This window comes from Dermacentor variabilis, chromosome 2 (genome assembly GCF_050947875.1).
Source record: "Dermacentor variabilis isolate Ectoservices chromosome 2, ASM5094787v1, whole genome shotgun sequence".
NCBI lineage: Eukaryota > Metazoa > Arthropoda > Arachnida > Ixodida > Ixodidae > Dermacentor > Dermacentor variabilis.
In genome coordinates this window covers 189,528,634-189,548,490 of record NC_134569.1, presented here as the reverse complement: position 1 = coordinate 189,548,490, position 19,857 = coordinate 189,528,634, and the positions used below count along the sequence as shown (strand labels likewise).

General features: G+C 50.2%; 1 protein-coding gene across 1 annotated transcript; it reads right to left on the bottom strand.

Annotated features, from left to right (window-relative positions):
* Positions 1 to 4,197: 4,197 nt before the first annotated feature.
* On the bottom strand, positions 4,198 to 19,606 carry LOC142571116 (uncharacterized). Its single transcript, XM_075679406.1, has 2 exons — positions 19,347 to 19,606; positions 4,198 to 5,138 (listed from the first exon to the last, which is right to left on the bottom strand). Exons 1-2 carry the CDS (start codon positions 19,604 to 19,606, stop codon positions 4,421 to 4,423), a joined length of 978 nt encoding a protein of 325 aa, XP_075535521.1. The 3' UTR covers positions 4,198 to 4,420.
* Positions 19,607 to 19,857: the final 251 nt, after the last annotated feature.

The window sequence follows — 19,857 nt, the reverse complement described above, 5'->3', positions numbered from 1 at the left end:
AGTACCGGGCAAGAACAGGGCACAAATCATAGGGGGAGGAAGGTACGCAATCCAATGAATAGAAAAATTGACCACGGCAAACAAAGTAAAGCTTAATCAAGAGAAAACGATCTGCGCCCTTTCTCCTTCAGGAAAGGAGAAGGGTGACTCCGACCACCCCGATCTGGTCGGAGTCACCGAACTGCAGGCTGAAAGCCCGCATGGTTACGGTACAGAGGACCACGTTGGTGGCCGTCACCGGCGCTTATCGCACGACGAGAACGGCCGCGCTACAAGTGCTTGTCAACCAGCCACCGATCGGGCTGGAGCTGGACAGGCTTAACGCAGTTCGCGCTGTTTCACATGAGGATAGCGGTCACATTCGGAGCACACACCTTCACACCCTTGACGCTGTATCCGTACGATGCGTGGAAGGCGCACCCTTCGGAGGCACGCGGTTTTCCGTTCCGGCGTACCGACGTGCCTGAAGCAAAACAGGAAGTTGTCGGAGCCGGGGGCGCACGTCTTCACAGACGGATTGTTTACATCGACATCCGCGGGTACTGCGTTTGTCGTACTGAAGCCGAGAAGAACAATCGCTGCGGTGCAGAAGTTCAGGTTGACGATCGCCTCGAGCGCGTACTGCTCCGAGGTGGTGGCCATGACCGAAGCCCTCAACTGCCTGAGCACGCATGAGTGCGCCAAGCGGGTGTTTATTTATGCAGACAGCTTATCGCTTCTCACCGCAGTTTCGTTCGTGGAGACCGGTGACACGCGAATCGCGAAGATAAAGGAAACGCTGGCTGGGCCGCGAAAGTGGAACACCGTACAGCTGTATCACGTGCCCGCTCATCGGGGCATATTCGGCAATGAGCTGACGGATATTGCAGCCAACGCCGCGGCGATGTCAAGTATTGACAGACGGTCGCATCGGTGGTTCAGGGTGGTGCGCACGGCGTTTTCAGCGGTTGTGCGCGTGTGCCGGGCTGTCGCATGCGGACACCGAGCTGTACAAGTGGGTGCCTGACGTCGTGAACATCCCGCGCCACTTCCCGCCGCCGCGGCAATTGGCGTCTCTAATTACGGCACACGGCCGTTTTCCGTACTATGTTCACCGATGTCGCGTTGCGCCGGACCTGAGATGCCCCTGCGGAGAAATGTGTAAGGACGTAGAGCAATTTTTCGATCATTGCGCGCTCGCGGCAAGCATCGCGAGCAGGCTAAGAGGATTAGAGAACACGATCACGCCGCACATGTTCCCGCGCTTCCTAAGGAAACGGGTGATCTGCGCGCTGCTCACACACGTGGTGGCGAAGATTAGCGGCCAGGTGCCCGACCAATGCCGAATTGAAACGCTGCCGGAGGCATCCTGAGGTGCGCGCAGTGTGAGGCGGGGAGTAGGGCGAGGGATAGGGCGATGTTGTCGCGGGCTTTGTTTTGCGGGCGGTGGTTTGCGGACGAGCGCGGCCGCATGCGTACCAGCTGCTCAACGAGTAGGTACTTAAGTACGTGCGACGACGCCACGGGCAACATCGCGACTGAACGAGAGGTCGGACACGCGATTGGCACTCTTTGCACGCGAAGCCGATTCCTGTTATTTTAATTATTGTTAATTTTGACTTTCATTTTGCTTAGCCGCCCTCAGGCCAACCGCGCGTGAGATGCTATCACCAGCAGAAAATACCGTGAGGCATACATCAGAAGAGTTGTAACAGAGTTGTCCTCTGGAACTGCCGGTTCCTAGCCGAATAGGGCGGGGCGTTAAGCCCTGCAGGCATGGCCACGACAACGGGCGACGGTCACGCAAACACTTTCACGTTACGCGCGCGACTGCATGTAATAGAGCCCCGTCGGAGCGTGCTAGGTGTGCTGCAGCGAGTAAACGACAAGAGGCCGGAAGACAGCTTCAACAGCAAGACCGACTGCGGTGAAGGACCGGTGTGACGGGCACCCTTTTCACGGGCCGCGCCGGCACGCCAAACTGCGGCAGTGTGGAACTGAGGCAAAAGTGTTTCCTTTCATTTTCACCTTTTTCCATTTTTTTTATATTTTACATTTTTTTCTGGCATGCCCATGCCAAGCCGACTCTGCCTCTTCAATAACGTCTATTGAAAGCTCTGCGCGGGGGTGTCTGCCCTCGATAAGACACTCGGGACACCAATGCCCAATGCCCCTGCCCAACTATTATTTTTCCTATTGGCGTTTTCACGAAATACGCGTTTCCGGTATTAACAACCCCTATTCGTTTATTTTCGATTGGCTTTAATCCTGGTATGCATTTTTGCAGGGACAGGTTTTGCCCTACCTTTATTTTTGGCTTTCTTTTAAATGAGCAGGGATGTAGTCGACCGGGGCGGCGGAGCAGCGCTAGCTGCAGCCGCCAAGGATACCATCGGCGTCCCTGGCAGCTCACTGCGTGTGGGCCGGACAGTCGCCGGAAGCCGTTGTGTCGCTGCCTCCTCGCGCGCCACATAGGCAAAGCTGTTCTTGGGCAGGTATCACACCCGCATTCGTGCCGCTATAAATGAAATATTCTCTTTCACGTTGATAGTTACTTGTTTTTTTTTCTATGATGGGTACGATCGCGAATATGCGGCGTGCTCTCCATCGCAGTTTACACAGAGAGAGGGAGAGTTCTCGCAAGATTCAGGGGTGTGTTCACTGCATTTCTCACAAGTTTGGCGGTAGCTCCATGAACTGCGGCCGCAAAGCTGGAACTTGAAACATCTGAGGGGATTTGGCACGTATGGCCTAACACGGTGCTTGATGTACTCGGCCACGATGGACTCGGGCAGACCAATTAAACCGTTGTATCAGTTGCTTGGCCTGGATTTTGTAGCTGTCACGCCTCATAATAATTCATTTAACGTTGATGAGATTCTGGTCACTGATGCCCTCCAGAAGTTCAGTAAGCTCCAACAGATGATCTGAGTCAACGGCACGGGTGGTATTCATAGTATGGTGCCGGGTTGTAGTTAGTGCGGCATCTCCAAATGACACTAGATTGGGCAGTTTTTCATGATGTTTCTCGCTGCGGAGCTCCAAGAGATTACCGCTTGCAATCATGGATGCCTTATAACCTGTACCGGTGAGAAACTTAGAAACGGTACCGGTACCGGCGAGAGACTTAGAAACGAGGAATGGTGAGATTGTTCGCACTAGTTTGTCTGGTTTTTCAGAGTGAATGACATGGAAACGGGGGGAAATTCTTTTCGACGACCAAAAAACTCGAACACTTCATCGGTGCGCCCCCTCTTCACGGAGCGATGAGGTAGTTGGGGGAAGGAAGCATCCATTAGAGTATTTTTCACAAGTAACGCCAGCGAGCCACCGTGGATCCCTACAAAAGGACTTCACAGGACCTGTCAAACAGGTCTTGCAAACGCCAGCTGTACGTTACCACTATAACCCAACCAGACGTAACCTAGGTAGGTACTCACACTGGGTTAACCTTCACTGCCTAGAAGATCAGACGTAATGCAGAAGAAAGGAGAAGACATGAACGATTAAAAGTGAGAGAGGAAGACGAAGATTGGAGAGGAGGATAGGAAAAGGCAACTACCGATTTCCCCCGGATGGGTCAGTCCGGAGGTGCCCCCTACGTGAAGCTGAGACCAAAAGGGTGGGTTGATTCCGCGGAGGGGCCTTAAATGTCCAAACACTCAGCATCACCTAAACATCAACGATCCCCTTTTTCCCGGACACGGCTAAGCCGCGTACGGTTCGACGCGGGAGGGTCCAATTCCCATATGCCCGGGTACGTTGCGTCGCAACATACCAAAAGCGTAGCCGATGTGAACGCCCCTGCGGGATTTTTACTGCAAAGCATTGAAGAACGGTAGCACCGCGAAGGCAATCATAAGCTACATTTAGTTCTCAGTAACTCTGCTCTTCTCAATGCAATTAAATAATTTTTCCGGCAAAGTATTTCTGAAATCGTCTATTTCAACTTCAAATGGGTTTTTCAACTTCGATAAGAAGTCGTTCAGGGCTCCTTTAAGCAAAACGCTTGAAGTACACATTAGTCCTAATCTAACGCACGCGTGATTAGCCAGTATAAAACAAAAACTTATCACATTGGATTCCATAATCCCGATTTTGTAGAGAGAATAATTGCTACTTCACGTCACATTACATTCGTAAGTTCTCTGGCTGACCTTGGAGAATCTGTTTCGCCTGCATCTACTTACGACAGTCATGGACACCATAAAGAAGAAATGCAGCAGAAATGTTGATTTATTTGTTTCATCATTTCAGAAAACCACAACGATCATATTGATGAACTTATGAGGAACAATGTAAAAATGGAGACTGCGTGCTTGCAGGCAACATGGAGCCATTAGTCATTAGAAAAGCTAATCTCCTCGGCTCTGCACAGGGATCCTTCGTACAGTGTGACGTGTGCATGTAACCCAGGAGAGTGGTGCGCCGAGTGAATCTCTCAGAACACAAGCTGCACATGCGATGTCTTTTGACTGCGGGTGCGCGGATGTGGGCGTCGAACAACCACGTTGGGCGAAACGGCTCGGCAGACGTGGCGCCGGAGGCTCCCTCTGACGGAGAATCTCTTATTGCAGCGCTCACACGCCCACGGTCGCTTGCCAGAGTGCCGGAACATATGGACATGCAACGTGTACTTGCGTGCAAACGAGGCAGGGCATGAAGGACACTGATGCGGCTTCTCACCGGTGTGTGTGCGCATGTGGCTTCGTAGTCGCTGCTTGTGCGGAAACGTAGCCGAGCACAACTTGCAATGGTGCGGCTTTACTCCGGTGTGCGTGCTGCTGTGAGATTTGAGTGCTTCCTTCCGAGTATACTTCCGGCCGCACACCGAACATTCGAACCGCTTCTCCCCCGTGTGGCTCAGCTTGTGGCGAAGAAGGTTCGCTTTCTTGCTGAAAGCGGCGGGACAGAGCGTACACTCATGAGGCCTTACTCCGGTGTGCGTGCGAGTGTGGGTCACGAGTTCTCCTTTTCGAGGGAATTTCTTGTCGCACAGCGTGCAGGCGTATGGCTTTTCGCCCGTGTGTATCACGAGGTGCGATCGCACAGCAGACCTGCAGCTGAAAACCTTCTCGCAAACGCCGCATTGCCGTGATCTAATGCTCAAATGCTTGCGTTCCGCCTCTTCTCGGGCCGTTGCCTCCTTGCCAGGGACCCTGCAGTGGAAGATAACCTTTGAGCATTACGCGCCGCAAGGTCAGAAGTTTCATTAAAGACGTCCGTCCTTTGCCTCACGTATATATGATGCAACAAGGCCGGGCCGCATTTGTACATGGTAAATGACGACGATAACCCGCGAGATTGTTCTGTGTGCTCCTTCTTTCTTGAGTATGCGTTTCTTTCGCTAGTTCTCGTCGTTGTGGCATATGCGAATCAGGGTACATTATCACATTAGTGGCTGGCCACATACAGCTGTTTATGCCTCTAAACATACAGCTGTTACCACTAATAAATACAGACCGTTCGTAGAAGCGTTAACAAAAGTTATACGGCTGGATTGAATAAAACAAAACTAACTGTTGCGCTTGGTTAGTAGACACCTTGGTGAATGATATACTAGTTATGTAGATAATGCGCACCAGACCTATTTAAAGACGTCGTTTTTCTCAGAATACCACGAAGAAAATTCTTCGACATTTCAGAAACAACATATTTTCCGAATAAGTTTCAGAAAGATTGGAACGATAACAAAGCTATAGGCAATTTAAATACTGGCGGTTAGCTCCTGCGTAATGTGCCCTTGACAACTCCTGTCATATCAGTTATTAGCTGTAATTCATTATATGCGAGAAACGAAAGCATACGTCAGGCTCATAAAGTCATATTTATATTTCTTTTAAGAATGCGTTGACTTAAACCACTGCGTGAGGAAATCGAAGAGATAAAATCGTGGTGTTTTGCGTGCCAAAACCATGATATTGACAAGTGAGCGTATTCTTTCTTTTCGAGGACTGCATTTCACCCGCTAACAACTTAAGGCTACCGCTCTGTGCAACACGCGCCTGCATGATTTGGAACTTACTCGAATGTTATCGCTGATTCTATATGCTGTGTGCGATTGTGCGGTTGCAGCATAATATTTACAGAAAAAGTTACACAATGTTTATAAATCCATTAAGTGGAATTCGTACATTTTCCATGTCGCACGTACTAAAACAACGAATAAAAATAACATGTGCAAATCTAAAATACATTTCAGCAATGCAATCATTATGTAGCATGCAAAACAGTATAATATATTTGTCATTCGTGGTTTCAAAGCATTCATTACAGATGAATAAATCATAACAAGGTCACTGAAGAAGAAAACAAGACACAGGTTACGATACTGGTTTACATCTCTCATAATATCAAACTGTTACTTAGATTCTTAGAAGTGTTTCCTCATTAGGAAATCGATTTCTGGATGAGCGTTTAAGTACCAGGTATAATATCGGAAAGTTCTTGAAGGCGATAATTTGTTCGTGTCGTATCAAACTCAATGTTGATTACAAAAATCGTACGAAGTGTTGATATTTACATACTTTTGGTAAAACATCTTGTTTAGCATTTCTGACTAGTTTATGTATTAATTTATCATTTCTTTCGGTATATGTTGGGAATGTTCTGCACGCTGTGTTTAAAGAATTGAACTTTTCTTGCTTTCACGAAGTGACAGATTTTCAAAGAACCTAAAGCTCTGCTAAATTAGATAAGATTCTCGACGATCGCCGACTGTGGTCGCCGCTATCGTTGTACTTGACCGTTGCTTGTTTTGTGCTGAGCATAGATTCGCCCAACAAAACTACGTTCGTGATTGACAGCTTTCGCTACTGTGTTCTTCACCGTCACTACAACGTGACATCTGGTGGAGGTCCTTCGCGTTCGTCTACCAGGCGCTTCCGCAAAGCCGCGATGAGCCCGAACCGCACAGAGAACACCAACCTCGCTGGGCCAGTTCGTCCATGCTGACACAATGAAACGCCAAAAGGACAGAAAGAACAGACACCATAAGGCTGCAGAGACATCACAACACCAGCTTTGTGGTGTTTCTTCTTTATGTGGTGTCTGCGTCTCAATTTTTTCGCTGCTTTTTCCAAGTGTCAACACCAACCTTACAAAGGACCAGCGAGCTAGCGGCAGGCTGGAAGGATTGCTACCTGAGTACGGACCTGGTTCAGAGAAGACCATCAAAAATCTAGGCCAGGTCAGCAACCACAATGGCAGCGTCAGCATCCACCATCGTGCTGAAACAGCCCAGTAAGTCACGGACTTCCCGCGGATTATCACTTGAAGACCCGGTAAACTAGACGGAAAAAATACGAAAGGATCGCTTCATTCAACAACTACAACTCTGAGGACTAGCTGCGATATGTGTACTTCTCCTTCGAAGATGCCGCCAGGACATGGTTGGAGAATCGCGAGTGTACGCTAAGAACGTGGGACCGCTTCCGGAGTACGTTCTTGAACACCTTGACGAGCGTCGTCCTCAAAGAGAGGGCGGAAAAGATAGTGCAATCCCGTGCGCAGCTCCCTAATGAGAACATTTTGACCGACACAGAAGAGACGACCCGCTTGTTGTGCCACGCCGGCCCGGGCAGGTCTCGGGACAAGAAATGTCGCTTCCCGAAGCAAGAGGTTTTCGCCTAATTGATTCGCAATCCACCCAAGACCGTCGCAAAATTTTTGCTGGAATCCACTGGCATTGAGAAGCAAATGCACACTCAGCAATATAGCCACCAAGCTTTTTCGCCGAAAAGCGAAATCCAAGCACTAGGCTCCGACGAGCTCCGAGAGACCATCAGGGCCGTTGTACGCAAAGAACTGCGCACGGCGTTCCCTTCGATGCAGCCTCAGGTAGTCGCAACTGTTGACATCGTCCGAGAGGAATTCACACCCAAGGTCACCTAGTAGCTTGGCGACGTATCCAGCGAAATAACCCATACCAGGGTACGTGACAGAGGGCGATGGGGCGCCTGGATATTCCGTAAGGTGATTCAACTCCTCAGTCACAGTTGCTGTAGAGCTGCAGACAGCTCACCGGCATCAACACAAGGTATCGTGAGCTTTTTGCCAATTGCGTTCTGGGACTTGATGTGATCAAACGCAGTCGTCACTGCCCTTGCGTCTAGCATGTCACTACATCAGCACATTAACCTTATTCTCCCAAAGGTGGCCTCAGCAGGATCACTATTCAGCGTCCGCTAAAGGACGCAGTTGACATGATTCCGCAGACGAAAACGTACGGTTTCGACTGTACAGCTTGCCGTAAAGAGCAAGGCTTCAAATGTCTCGCAAGTTAAACCATCCTTTCATCGTGCTTTCGAGGTTTCCTGGATGCCTTCTATGTAGCCGGTGAACTCATTTGCAAGCCACAGCGACCGAGCGTTGTCTGGCTTCGATATCAGGCTCTTTTGGCCGCTTCCGGCATACGTGGTGTCATGAATATCGAACCACCCTTACACTGCCTTCATAAAGCGAACGCTAGAAATTGCTTTGCTGAAAACGTAAGGGTTAGAGTCACATCCTGTGTTTTCTTGGAGGCGCTCAATAGCTGCAATTGTGGAGAGAATATTTGCACTACCCGAAGGCCATTCATCTTCTCTAAGTTCGTAGGGTAGACATGCTTCTTCGTTAAGTTTTGTGCCAGTTTGCCATATCCTTCTGGTGCTCCTAGAGCTTTTGGACAAATATGCCAGAGATGTGCCCTACGCCCAGTGGCTATGGTGTTGGGATGCTGAGCACGAGGTCGCGGGATGGAATCCGGGCCACGGCGGCCGCATTTCGATGGGGGCGAAATGCGATAACACCCGCGTACTTAGATTTAGCTGCACGTTAAAAATTTCCGGAGTCCTCCACTACGGCGTGCCCTATAATCAGAAAGTGGTTTTGGCACGTAAAACCCCATACTTTTTTTAATGTCCCCTACGTCGTCTGTCACCTCTCGTCCAAGAAATTGGCTCCAAATGTTTTTTTTTTTTTACTATGTGGCATGGGTCTAAGCTTAGGAAGTACACCTGATTGGAATCATGTGGATGCACAACTACAGTCGATAGGCAGCCACTTCCCATCAGCTTAAACATTGTAGTATTGGTGGAATAATTGTGCATCACAATGCACACAATCAAAAATCCGCACCACTCAACAGCGCTGATCACTTCCTTAGTCCATGCAAACAGGCCTATTCCGCTAAGCTGCTTAGTGAAATAGTATGAGCAGGGAATTCTGGAAGAGCTAGCACCAAAGCAGGACCCTGTTTGCAAGGCCTTCCGTCGAGCCACCTGTTGTACCAATGTTAAGCTTGTCTCTGAAGCCAAACACGGCGTCCGATTTTCTATCATATACAGGGGAGGAAGAAGTTTGGTTCGACACAGTCGCACAGCTGTCTCGCTTCCTAGTATTTCTGTATTTTTTTCGACGTTTTGTCAAATAGAATTGTCGAAGACCTCGGACGACTCGCCAAGATACCTTCACTACCGGAGGCCGGGGGGCCCTTCACCTCCCTTCGCTTCGATAGGAGCCTGAAGAGGAGCCCGATCTGGTAGCGGCGAGAGCTCCGCCACGACTACGCCTGACCTGAAACCGGGCCAGAGGCAACCGACTGACCGTGAGAGCAACCGTGAGTGTAAGCGATATAAGGCTACAGAAACAGATGACGAGTCTGCGCTTATTGATGATTGTAACATAGCTGACATCACAGATCTGGACGATGAAGACTTCAGGCTTGTGCGTAACCGCATTGAGAGGACCGTCAGAATCCCAGTGATTATTACCCCTGCCACAGAAGGAGCCGACCTGAAAAAAGCGAATCCCATTGTTCTGTCTATGAAAATTGAGAAAATTCTTGGCGCATCGCCAGTTAGCAACTGATTCCCTGCTCAAGGAGCGCTGCTTCTAGATGTCCAGACAGAAGAGCATACAAACTCCCTTCTCAGTTGCAAGTCAATCGCAGCGGCTGCAATCTGAGCACGGGTGCCCAATTCATACCTGCAAAACATGTGTATTATTAGAGGAGTACCGAAGCGGTACACTGATGAGGAACTGTTGGAATACCTAAAGCCACAAGGTGTTTACCATGCAAGGAGAGTCACGAGACGCGTCCAAGCTTCCGAATCTGATTGGGAGTCCAGGCGAACCAGCACCGTGGTTCTTACGTTCGCTCCAAACACAGACCGTCCAGAGAAGATCAATTTGGGCTTCACAAGACACGGGACCATCGAGTACGTCGAGACACCACCTCGATGTTTCAAGTGTTAGCGCTATGGACATGTGGCCAAGTATTGCCGTGGTGAGAAGCGGTGTAGATGTGGAGGAACGCATGATTTCAAAACATGCGTGTGCAGCGAGAACTTTCTTTGTACAAACTGTAGTGGTGGTCATCCAGCTGGTTATAGCAAGTGCCTACGCAGGCGGCGGCAATAAAGCGAAAGAAAACGTTTATCTTGGGGCCAACAGGAAAGGATGAGCAAAATACGACGAAGAAAAAGACGGAGAGTCGCAGAGAGTCAGACGAATTCAAATGGAGCTCAAAGAGTGAAACTGATTTCCCAAACGTCAAGCCTTCTCCTAGAATCCAGGACACAGTGGTGCCATCGCGTAGCGGACCGGCTAAAACACTCAAATTAATGAACAGAGGCCCCATAGACGAGAAGACTGCTGAATCGCAACAGCCAAGTTATGTGCCTGTACTGCAGCGACCCCAATCGCGTTGCGATGAAAAACACCACAGTAGGACTGACAACAGGTGCTACGTGCCCTCTTGAAGGCCTTGCGGTCACACATAGAGAAGATGCCGGCGAGCTCGATGAAGGACATGCTCGAAATAGTCCTGGCTCTCGAGTCAGTGATTCTAAGCTCTGCCTCTTCTTAAAGCACCTAGCAATATGGATGCAGTCAGGACACATTGTTCACCATCTCGCCCAAAGGTGCCACTTATTATGCAACGGAACTGTGCGGATCTTGCGTGCCATTTACCTGAACTGTCGCTTCTTTTACGCAACATGACTGTGCCAATATTGGCTCTGTCCGAGGCTGGTCTTCCCAGTTCCAGATAAATTGCCGGTTATGTCGCACATGGAAACCAAAGTACTCCGACATTTCCGAACGGAAGCGCCATGCTATATGTCAGACGTGAAATACCACATTACGTTCTACCAGTTCAACACCTTTGCAGCGGGGCTTTGGGAGTCACTGCTGTACAAGTGCGGCTGGGAAACCGAAGCCTCAGCGTGGCCTCCTTATGTGAGCTCTCGCCTGAAGGTCTCGAGGGGAAAAATAATAAGAGACCTCTGCAGCCGTTGCCCAGCTCCGAAGGTTATATGTGTGGACTTTAACGCGCACCATACTTTCTGGGGCTACAAGGCGATTGATCCACGTGGGAAGCAAATTGTTAGTGCTTTAGACACCGAGGGACTCTGCGTGGCAAAGGACAAACAGCCACCGTTTTTTCGACCACCGGCCTTTTGTAGTGTCATCGACTTGAAATTACTCAGCGGACATCCTCGCATCACCAACGACAAATAAAGATAGAATGGACAGCGACCATTTCCCTGTCTTTGTTAACATTGCTGGATATAGAACCAACGGCCAAAGATCCTGTCCTGTGGCGCATTGGGATACGTACAGGGACGGCCTAAGCGAATTGTCTGGAGAGTTGCTCGCGAACATGCTACGCAGCAAGAGATTAGCTACCGCTGAGCTGAAGCTACCCCACCACTTCCCCGCTCCGGATCTAAAGCTCAAAATTCTATGCGCTGCCCGTAGAAGAGCGGAACGGAAGCTGATGAGGACGAAGGGCGACCCACCAATGAAGACTATATATAACAGGATTAACGCAGTGATTCGACGTTACACAAGGAAGCTAAGAATAGATCAATAAGCAACATTTTGTGCAAGCCTATCGGTCTTCCCGCCAGTTCCAAGGATATGGTGGGCCGTTAATAACCTTGCTGGAACTGTTCGACCAAACAAGCCATTTGAAGCCATATCATTGAAGTTAGGGAAGACGCTCACTTGTCTTGCGAATGCCTTTGCTGCAGTACCCTCTTCCGGCAGGTGAGCCGGCACAACCAATCCGCCTCCGCCGCTATCGTCGACTCTAATGGATGCTCCTCTCACACTCAGAGAGTTGGAACTAGCTATGAGCAGCCTCCGACGTCGCTGTGCGGTGAGACCTGACCTTATCAGTATTCAGATGCTGACAACCTACCGGTTGAAATACGACGTGATTTGCTGACATATTCTAACCAAGTGTGGACTAGCCTGGATATCCCACATTTATGGAAGGTAGCATGGGTGCTACCGCTTCTGAAGCCTGGAAAGAATCCTGCAGCTCTGGACTCATACACACCGGTATCGTGGAAAGTTGGGCTAGTTGGTGAGTGATCATCATACCTTGCTGGTGAAGCAGCGCACTGACACGGACACAGTGAAGACAAACAGGAAAAGACAGCAGCGAGTTTCCTCTTTGTCTTCACTGTGTCCGTGTCAGCGCGCTGCTTGACCAGCAAGGTATGAAGACCGGTATCGCTGGCCTCCTGTGCAGCAAAGCTAATGGAGAAAATGGCGTGCACAAGACTCACTTGGTATGTCGAGCAGGGTCGAAAACTACCATCGTGCATGACTGGGTTTCGGCAGCGTCTAATCACTCAAGACAATGTGCTGGACCTGCTAAGCCACATTAGTGCGGATGGCCTGTCGACACTTGCTGTTTTCATGGATGTTTCCAAGGCTTACGACTATGTGTCTCAAACAGCCATTGTCAGCCAGTTACAAGTTATAGACGTCACGGTTCATCTCTTGCACGTCATACATACGTTTCTGAATGAACGTCGCATCAGAGTTCGTCTTGGCGACACTTTGAAAGATGAAATACGTATATTTCGCGGCGTGCCATAGGGGAGTGTTTTATCTCTCTTACTATTTAACATCGCCATGACTAGCCTCCCAAGAGTACTAAACCATCGAACACAAGTGAAGATATCTATATATGCCGATGATATCTGCATATGGGTATCTTGGGCTAGCGGCACCGCCGCCTCACACGAATAGCCCACGGAGCAGTAATTGCAATCAGGGCCACTTGGCGACGATTGGATTATCACTATCAGCAGACAAATCATCATTCGTACTATTTCCTTGAGTGAAAAGAAAATTAGACGCTTGACGCTGAATTTGAACGTATACCAGACTCGACAAGTCACCAACGTCCGATTTCTTGGCGCTACCTTATACCACAGGCTACTATGGCGCCGCGTTGTTGACCACGTTGTGGCGTCTCGTCACCTAGGCTACATGTGATCAAGCGAGTCGCTGGCATACGCTGGGGCAACCACACAACGTCGATGCTACGGCTACATACAGCGTTGGTTACCATCGGATCCTGTATCAGCTACCTCTAGGGTGCGATCTAAGCGTTCCAAAATGGAACGGAGGCGGTTCGTACCACCGAGCCGCACACGATTGGTCAATTTGAACCATGACGAACGCCATGACATTAATTGGGACATGAGCCGTGGCGTCTTGCTGCTGTCAATCATTCCGTGTCGTCTGCTATCGGAGAAACGCAATGGAATGGACCGCCTATTTCGTGACGTAAACAACGGACTGCCTCCGTTCGATTTTGGAACGCGTACAAGATCGCACCCCTGATGTCACCCTCAGATAGCCAATACGAGCGCTTAGAAGCCATCCACAGAAAAGGTATTCGACTTGACTTTGCCTTGGAGTCCCAGCCAGCATCAAACAAGAAAGTGGTCTACGAAGCTGAGTCACGCCCTCTGCGACTTCATGCTTCCCAGGCTCTCATGATCCAAAGACACTATTCGAACAAGAAATTGAAAAGCAAAATCGAAGAATTAGCAAAATTTCACTAATTATTTTCAATTACCTTACGGCCCACATTGAAACTCACGAATTCTAGTCGTGGAGTTCGCAAGGCGATGATCCACTTGGGAAGAATTCTCAGGATGACACCAATTTTGACATATTAATTCCCGAACTTTGTGGAGAAACGTACTTGCGGAGAAATGTAAAAGTTGAACAAACTTTCTCGCACCTGCATGCAGCGCTTGTGCCGAGTGAGTCATGCCAGATTATACCTTTCTCGCGCCTTACGGCGCTCTTAACATCACGTAACATCTTAACATTACTGAGCAGTAGAGCCCGCAGTAGAGACCGGGTCTGCTCTTCTGAAGAGGTACCTTCGCTCGTGGCAGGCTTTTCGTATGCTGCTCTCTGTGACCCTTCGGAAGCATTTTTAATGGTCCGCTTTGAGTTAAATGAACGTCCTTCTGCAAAAACATGTGCAAACATCTGTAGGCGTGAACCACGGAGTTGGCGAAACGGAAGCAAAGCAGGTACGTGCTGCATGCCATAAGACACAGCCAGTGGCGTAGCTAGGTCATCTGGCACCCGGGGCCCATAGGTCTTCTGTCACCCCCCTCCTCGGGTGTAGCTGGCGGAAAGAGGGGTGTCTTCAGACGCATATGACACCCCCCCCCCTCACTGACCCCTTGCACCCGGGGCCCACGGCCCCCCGGCCCCCCCTGTTGCTACGCCACTGGACACAGCGTTCCTATACCCTCAAGTGTTTGTCTGAGCCCTCCGTTTGCCGGCTACATATGCCCTGCTGGAGAAGCACTTGTAAAAACCGCAATATATTGTCGCGACGAGAAAAGCACCCAGCAACAAGAAAAGCGCCCAGCTACTTCTACAACACCAGTCAGAACCATGCCCGCAACTGTACACCATGGTCTCGCTGGCCGCTCGACGGCGACCGATTGACTGCTTCGCATTGCAAAACGTGGCGCTTAGAACGCTAAAGCAAACCACAGGTACACAAATCGGTAACACTGAGCTTAGTGTCACATTACTTCCCCCATAGAGTTTCTAAATAAATACCCTAGAGGGAAATGTGGCGCTAGTGTTACGGGGGTTCTCATGAGCGTTGCCTCAACCTACATGGGAATGATGGGAAGTACAGACTTCGGATTGACTTCGGTCTTTAGACTAGTGGCGTTTGCCTGTGGCGCAGTAAACAAAGCTATACTCAAATATTATCGCGTAAAATCGACTTCTGTTTCTTCAGTATGTTATATAATGTAGAACACGCTACATAAACTTTGTATGACTTTGAGATGGAAGCATGGTCTACTATGGTTTTACACCAGGACACACCATACTTGTGCGGTTCTGTTCCCGATTTAACGCCAAAAAATAATTATTTATTTATTTTTGCAACAGCAATAACAACCGTGAATGTACTTATATAAAAATTCTCGTCAATTATTTATGGAAATAAAGATGTATTGTGACAAAGCGTTGCGCCCTTGAGCGGAATGCCACAAGTGTCGTCTGCTACGACGCCTGCTCACATCAAACGCGAGACTTTTTTCGCAGACGACAGGCACTTGCGAACTTTCTCGCTCTTTCGAAAGGTTGCGTCGGCTGTCACGATTGCTGAACGTCTTCAAGTACTTTTAAGCACATCTGCTGCAGTGCTAGCTTGGACGCTAGTGGCCTCCTACGAGTATGCTTCATCATATTTTATATTGGCGTACCGCTTCCGAAGCGTTACAGCGTGGCTTTGCGCGCATCCATTTTGCGACACTAGACTAGAGCCAGGAAGCAGCAACCTTTCCTACCACAAGTAAGTTTGTGTTCTCAAAGTCCTAAAACACGCATTTCAATGAGCACATAAGCGAGCAATGCATAATGAAGCCCACAATAAAATTTGATCGTCAAGCCACTAGAAGTACAACTGTATATGTCCCGTATCAGTAGTACCTTCTTTTTCTTATTCTGAAGTTTAATAATACATGTAACGCTACAGCGCCAACATAACACACTTTACAAACCAAGGTCCAAACGCTCAAAACACGTTCTTTAAACGTTTACGATGCTGTCGATTTTTCGTCAGGGCTTCGACAGCACACCGCAACACAAACATCGTCCCAGCCGCTGGCCCAGCGCGCTGTAGTCACTTCGAGCAACAGAACAAAGGCAGAGAGCTGTGCGTTGCCATGTCTCACTGCAGGTTATAGCAATTGCGGCTGGAGCGAAACCGAAACTGCCAAAAAATACTTGTAGACTGGTTCGCCAGTCAACAGAATGCCAATCCGAAGCCTGTACTTCCCATCATTCCCATGATGGTTGAACGATCACAGCGCCAGATTTCCCTCTAGCTATACTAATATGAAACTCTATGACTTCCCCCCCTCCTCTGGTTTCTGGATTGGATTGGCGCGGCTCACTACGTGCTTGCGCGCGCTTTTCCGAGCGCCGATTAATGTGCGTACAGTTTTTGCACTAGGCTTTTATACGATCGCTTGTCGCTGCTTTCATTTTCTCTGGATTGATTCGGCGCGGTTTGGTGGAGGCCCACAGATATGGTGTGAACCTGCTTTTTGCACTGGTCTTTGAACACGTCGCTCGCTGCTCGCGCTTATATGTAAGGAAGTGCTGCGCCGCGGGCGTACCGTGTATGTAAGCGCGCAACAATGCCGGGAAACATTCATACAAAAGCAAAGGGTCACAAAACTGCGTTTTCTTTTCCATTACTTTGTCATGTACCTTCACACTGGGTAGCGCCGAGCGATCGTTTCTAACAAACGCAGAAATGAGTCTTTGTAGCGCGTGTGGCCATTAACTGACTCCCACCACAGCCATGTGAGGTGCCACTCCAGCGGTGCAGTTACCCTGCATCCGGCGGAGAGGAGGTGGCACTTCACTTTCTGCCAACGACTTTCTATTTTTTGCGTGTGAACGCCCGTGATAGGTCGTGCGGGACGAGCCGCTGGTGCGACCCCCTCTCGGTGACCTCGGAGGATTGTGCAAATTGATAAATGCCTCCTTCGCGGCAAGCGAAAACACAATCGAGGCCGCCTGATGACGGGCGACAACGTTCCGCCGAGCCGCCAAAATCACGGCGGCATTGCAGATCGTGGACCATGGGCATTCGACATGATCTGCGTGACCACCGGGCAGCTCCTACTATTCAAGGTCGACAGACGAGACGCGGCGACGCTTGGCCCCATTATTGCATCCAACGTTGAACCAGGGACCACCATCCACAGTGATGAATGGGCCGCATACAACTGCATCCCGAACTTAGTCGATGCTAACGGAGCGTGCCTCAAAATCTGGAATGGGAAACTAAACCACAGCGTGAACTTTGTGGGCCCGATCACGGGCGTTCGCACGCAAAAAAAAATGGAAAGTTATTGGCATGCAGAAAGTGAAGCGCCACCTCCTCTCCGCCGGCTGCACCGCTGCTGGAGTCGCACCTCACATGGCTGTGGTGGGAGTCAATTAATGGCCACACGCGCTGCAAAGACACATGTCAGCGTTTGTTAGAAGCGGTCGCTCGGCGCTACCCAATGTGAAAGTACATGACAAAGTAATGGAAAACAAAGCGTAGTTTTCTGACCCTTTGCTTTTGTATGAATGTTGCCCGGCATTGCTGCGCGCTTATATACACGGTACGCCCGCGGCGCAGCATTTCCTTAGATATAAGCGCGAGCAGCGAGCGATGTGTTCAAAGACCAGTGCAAAAAACGCAGGCGCGCACGAAGTCTGTGCGCCTGCACCAAGCCGCGCCGACTTAAACCGGAGGAAATGAAAGCAGCGACAAGCAATCGTATAAAAGCCTAGTGCGGATACCAGACGCACATTAATCTGCGCTCGGAAAAGCGCGCCCAAGCATGTAGTGAGCAGCGCCAATCCAATCCAGAAGCCAGAGAAGTAGGGGAAGTAATGTGTGACACTAAACTCCGTGTTACCTAGTAAAGTCAGGTCAGTAAAGTTACCCTCGGAGAAGAGTTCCCATTGTGTCCGAAGCGATAGCGAATGCCCCAAGAAGGAACGACCGTGAGCCTTTTTCACGCGAGTAAGACGGGCGCAAGGCAGAAAATCTGGGGGCTTTTCCTCCTAGAATAAATGACTCTGCCTAGGCACTACGCAGGAGGTTTCTTAGCGCGTGTTGTAGGTGTTTGTCCCTAGGCGCGCCGGCATTACGGAGGGGGTCGAGTTTGTTTGCGCTCGGACGCTGGCTGCCGGCGCAGTAAAATAGGTGAAGCAGCGGGCACTGACGCCCGATTTGGCGACCGCTGCGTCGGGCAAACTGTCTCGCAGCTGCAGAGATCGTGCGAAGTCAATCGTGGAGGACGACAGCTTTCTCGCGCCTTACGGCGATGTAACGTACATAGCATCACAGATATTCCTGTAGTAGTATTCCACTGTAGTAGAGCCCGGGCCGCATATATTGAATATCTACAAGAGCGCCTTGGCAGCCACGGTTGAACGCAAGTGGCCGAAATGCCGCCGGTGACGATGACTGACTCAGCACCAGCGCCCCACGCGCGAGAAACTCTTTGCGACGTACCTTCAGAGGCAAAGTTCTGACTGGTGTTGCAGAAGTGGCGGGGCGCGGCAGTGCTGAACTTAGCGTCACAAGTTGGCGGCTGGACGTAATTATATTTATTCAATCGTGTTGTTTACTAATGGTAGCAAGGTGTCATTATTTCGCATTGTTGGCGGGTCCTCCAGGACACCAACGCAGCAACGGGGACACCAAAGCTAGAAGCCGGACTGGTCCGCGTGTTGGGGCTCGCTGATGCCTGCGCGTGCCAGCGGTAGAAAATAAGATCGGCTGTCCGCTATCGCGCACAGCCAATTTTTTATGCGAACACCCCCCGGCACGCTTCGGGCTACGTGGCCCCAACCCACGGGCCGCCCTGCTTTCAGCTTTGAACCCCGCGTTACCCCTAGGGTGGCCTGGAGATCCCTGCGTCACCTGCCTTACTTATTATAACCGCAGGTGCTCTCCTGAGACCTCCGTTTGCCGGTTACATGTGCCCTCCTGGAGCAGTTGTAAAAAATCCAATCGTCGCGACTAAAAAAGCGATCCACGACTTACACAACACCAGTCAGAACCTTTCCGCTCCAGACACAGCGATCATAAAATGGGGCGTCCGTGACTATTGCCTCACCGCGCGGGCAGCCAGCAGCGGCAACACCGGCATGTCTAGGGGACAAACGCAACAACACGCGCTAAGAAACCTCCTCCGTTGTGCTTAGGCAGAGAGAGGCATATTCAAGGACCAAAAGCTATCAGTTCTCTATCACGCCCGCTCTTACTCGCGCCTGCGCGCAACTGCCGATCCTTCAAATGAACGTCTCGTATTCGGTCCGGCCGTGACTATACGTATAAAGCCCATCAAGACAAGCGACAGGGGGCGGAACGCGGCTTGTTAACAAAGAAAATGAGTAAAATCGTTCTTTTTAAAACTTTTTCGAGCCGAAGCGACCTCGCCTTCGCGAACGTGTTGGCAATCTGATCATCACACACCTGCAACGCGCAACAGAAAATATAAACGTCGACGTACCGAGGGCTTGCTGAGACAGGCTTTGGCGTGCAGGGTAGGTGGGGAGGCATCGTAAGACTGAAGTGGCCGCTGGCCGACAAAAGGGTGTCGCGGACAGCTGCGTCGTCGTGAGAACGCGGCCCGCGTTGTATGACGGGGGCGCTCGAACGCAGCACTAAGTCCGTTGAAAATTTGAAAGTACCGCCACTCTCAAATCTGTTGCCGCTGCGCAACCTCCTCGTCTCCTCCACGCCGTGCGCGTCACCACCACCCGCCCCCATCCCCGGCGGGAAGCGGTCTTGTGCCCGTTTTTCTTCACGACAATTGGTCTCCCTGCCGTTGCCGCTGGAAACGCGCGGATCGCGCGTTTTGCTTGTGTTTTGTGTTTTTCTTTTTCGTCTGTGCCTTGTTTCTCCTCAGCTCTGCTGTCTCGGCGTTTAGCTCAGTGCACCGAAAGTTGTACGCTGCTTCCTGTGCTATGTGCCAGCACTATGTCGTGCTGTTGCACATATGCAGCAAGAAGCCCGAAGAT

Coding starts and splice junctions, on each gene's coding strand:
- LOC142571116 (XM_075679406.1), bottom strand. CDS start 19,606: ATGGGGGCGGGTGGTGGTGACGCGCACGGCGTGGAGGAGACGAGGAGG. Junction 5,139..19,346: donor CCTGTCTCAGCAAGCCCTCG/GTACGTCGACGT, acceptor CTTCCACTGCAG/GGTCCCTGGCAAGGAGGCAA.